This window comes from Pteropus vampyrus, unplaced genomic scaffold (assembly GCF_000151845.1).
Source record: "Pteropus vampyrus isolate Shadow unplaced genomic scaffold, Pvam_2.0 Scaffold69, whole genome shotgun sequence".
Lineage (NCBI taxonomy): Eukaryota > Metazoa > Chordata > Mammalia > Chiroptera > Pteropodidae > Pteropus > Pteropus vampyrus.
In genome coordinates this window covers 6,151,686-6,155,312 of record NW_011888850.1, presented here as the reverse complement: position 1 = coordinate 6,155,312, position 3,627 = coordinate 6,151,686, and the positions used below count along the sequence as shown (strand labels likewise).

At 57.6% G+C, this 3,627-nt stretch overlaps 1 protein-coding gene across 1 annotated transcript; it reads right to left on the bottom strand.

Annotated features, from left to right (window-relative positions):
- Nucleotides 1-886: 886 nt before the first annotated feature.
- Nucleotides 887-2,954, bottom strand: PRR15 (proline rich 15). The gene is given in 3 exon segments (XM_011361732.1): nucleotides 887-1,267; nucleotides 1,270-1,406; nucleotides 2,447-2,954. Coding segments are annotated over 3 exon segments (1,026 nt in total).
- Between the last annotated feature and the right edge of the window lie 673 nt (nucleotides 2,955-3,627).

Sequence of the window (3,627 nt, the reverse complement as noted above, 5' to 3'; positions counted from 1 at the left end):
GACTTACGTACGAAAATGCACTGAAGTAAAAAAGAAAATGTAGGAAGAATGAATGAGCACCTCTCCCTCCCTTCCTGGAGTTTGGTTAGTAAACAGAGATATCCAGCTAACTGGTTCCAGTCTGGGTGTTGTTAGTTTCTAGAAAGGTTCTCCCCTGTGCAGCTTTCCAAGAGTAGCTGTTATGTTGTGTGGCAAATGATTAACTCTGTCACTTCGGATTTTGCACACCTGCTTTAAGTATGATGGGCTTCAGTCTTGCAATGGAAAAAGTACAAAAGTCACCTTAAGTCTTACAGTGCAACTATTTTAATAGACCACGCTAAAATAGGCAGGACAGTTTTGAAGTTCAACATTAAAAAGCAATCTTGCCTTACGTAATAGGATGCTTCCTGCTCTCTCCCATCCCTTCGCGTAAGGTATAAGTCTACAGAAATGCTTCCAAAGTGCATTTCTCAGGCATTAAAAACAGCACTGTGATTCGCTCTCCCATAGCAAGTTCTGCATTGGAGCCAGGCTTCCTCATCCCAGGGGCAGCGCAGTTCTAGTTAAGCTATCATGTCTTAGAGAAGTACCTTTCCCACAGGTGACACAAGGGGCAGAAGCCACAGAATAACCTTTTGAAGATAATCATTACGTCAGCTTCTTCTGTGGCAGGGATTTCTCTTATCACAAATAAATATGTAATGTGTCCTTGAGTCACAAAATATTGAAAACTCAATTGACACTTCCATTTCCAGGAAAATAAAATCTCGGAGGCCTCGTGTGAATATTCTGAAATTGGTGGGATGAGACACCCAAGTGCAGGGCCGGGCCAGAATTCTCGGGTTTAGAACTGGGGGTTGGGGAGGCGTGGCGGGGGCGGGGGGAGGAAGACAGTCCGCTCCGGCTACTGCTTGTCGTCGTAGGGGTCCCCCGCGAAGTCCGCCGCCTCCAGGGACCTGACTCCTTCGGGGAGCAGAGTGGCGCGCATTTTCCTCTTCTCCTTAAAGCGCCCGGAGCGCGAGATCTTCAAACTGCGGCGGCTGTTGCCAGATTTCTCCGCGCTCATCTTGTCGGGCTTGTTGGGCTCGCCGGGACTGGGGCGCTCATTCTCCCGGGAGCTGCTAGTCCAGTCCGGGCTGGGCGGCGCGGGCGGCGCGGGCTCCTCGGCGGCGGGCTGCGCCCTCACCGGAATGGCTTCCTTGCTTTTCTTCCTGCTGTTCGTTAGCGATTTCCACCAGGGGCCTGAGCTGTCCGCGCCGCCGCTGTCGGCCATGGCCGGCCGGCGAGGGGCCCGGGGCGCCGCGAACGGGGAAGGGCCTTGGCGGCAGCGGCCCCTCTGTCCCGGTGGCCTCCGGCGTCCACTCCGCTCCCTCTGCGGCTTCTGGCAACCGGGCGGTGAGGAGGGATCCGAGGCAGCGGCTGTGCTGGGGAAGGAAACAAAACTTGGTGACTGGGTTTGTCGGAGTCACGTGTTCCGCCTCTCTCCCCCCACAATCCCATTTCCTCCCCTTCGCTCCGTGCGACACGGGATCGGCTGGGGTCCCAGCGCCCGGAGCCGCGAGCCCAGAAACGAGCAGCTCTCAGAGGGCACTGCAAGGGCGCAGGCGGACCAGTGGTCTCCAGGGCGCCACCGTCTGGTCTCCAGACTGAGGCTTGGCGCGCTCCGGCCTCAACCTTCGCCTTGCCTCCTGGAAGTGCGGTGGTCAGCGCGCGAGGGGCATTCAGGGGCGGTTGCCTGGCATCTGGATTAACCAGGCCCAAGAGGGAAAACAGCCTGTCCTGTCACTCGGCCTGGTTGTAGGCCGATGCCCCACGGTGACTCACTCGGATGAGCACCTGGGAGGAGGGGGCCAGGAAGCAAGTGTGTCCCAGGTATAGGTGAACATTGAATATGAGACCCCTATTAAAGGCCTTTGCTCCATAGACTTCTGTCCCAGGGGCCTTTTCGGTGTGATTCTCCGTGGTAATTTACAAAACAGCAAGAGCGAGGGACAAGATCATGGTGTTTGTTGTTTCTTCAAAATTCTACTTTTGAAATAACTTTTGTCTTATGACTTTCGGAGAAGCATTAGACTTAACTTCTCTCGAAAACCGCCCGCCTAGTCTTTTCATTCCCCAGACACCAATCTCGCGCCTCTTTGAAGCAAGCCGGGCGGATGGTTGAGACAAGCCAAGCGGCAATTGTCCTCTTCCCTTAGTTCTGCATTAAAATCTGCCCCGAGTCTGTCTGCACTAGGCAAATCGACTCTGGAGAATTTTAGTTACAAATTAAAGGCTTCGGTTCTTTTCTTCGCGCAGTTCCCCCCTCCAAGGAATTCCGAGCCAATTTGCGACTTCCCAGCTTTTAAAAGGGCATTCTGCGGGACGACCGGGCTGTTGATCAGCACTTAAGGTGCTAATCTCGGACACGAGGCTCCCCTGCCCGCCGTCTGTGCTGGGTCTGTCAGGCGCGCACTGCACGAACGCGCAGGATTCGCTTGCGCCTGGGCTGGCGCCCGGGTCTCCGCCGGGCTCTTTCCTACACCACGCGCCCGGGCGCTCCTGGGATTCGCCCGCGCGCCCGAGAGCGAAACTTCAGCAGTTTGCAGTTGGCGGTTGAACTCCCGGAACCGGCGGAGAAAGTTTGAGCGCCCACACCAGGAGGCGCGGCGGCCTCTGCTGTGCGCCCCGGCGCCCGCTCCTCCCCAGGACGTCCCGAGGGCACACTCCGACCGCGACTTGAAAACAATAGGAGAGAAAATGGCCAAAAGTTCTTTCCGTGCAAAAGGTACCCGCACCCTCAGGCACGATTTGCAGTTGGGTGTGCAGCTCCCTCTACGATACAGATCGGAAAAGCGCCCCCAAGTTATTCCCTGGTGGGACGTCCCGATGCGGCTTTCTGTCTTACCTGCCCTTTCTTCTCTGCTATCAGCTGTGTGCACGGAAGGGCTTTGCACGAATTGCTCAAGGAAAAGGTGGCCAATTACGCACATGTACGCAGAACGCCTGCGGCTCGCTACTTCTCGGGCGCCGCGGGAGCCCCCCAGGGTGACGCCGCGGAATGTCCTCTGTCTGGAACGCCGAAGCACCCTGAATGCTCACCTGCTCAGGACTCCGCGGCTCCGCGCCGCGATCTCCAAGGAGAGCACTGAAGGGGAGCTCGTGGAGCAATGTGGAATCCGGGGCGCAGCGTCCCTCTGCGCAGTCCCGGGGAGGTCGGGCCTCTTTCTGGAAGATGTGCCAGCCTAAATCTCCGCAGTCCGGCTAAGCCGATTGCTGCTATTGGTCTCCCCTGGCGCCTCCAACTTCTGCCCGCTGCACGGGCGGCGGCAGACGGGGCTCACAGTGCGGTCGGCTCCGGCCCCAGGGCGCCGCGGCGAGTGGGTGCCAGGTTCACTGCCCCAGGTGAATGTCCAGGCTGCCCTCCTGGTTGCTATCCGTTCATTCTCGGGCGCGTCCCGTCTCCCTGCCAGCGCCGCCCGCAAGCCGCGGGGAGATGGGACCTCGGCTGCTCACTCTGGTGCTTTGACCATTCCTACGCGTTGGTCCTCGCGCGGGAAAAGACATCTACCCACCTGCTGGTCATTCGCCAAGTGATTGGAGAAACCAGAACCGCGGGGCAGGGGAAAAAAAAAAAAAAAAACCTAGGAGGCGGCCACCACTGCC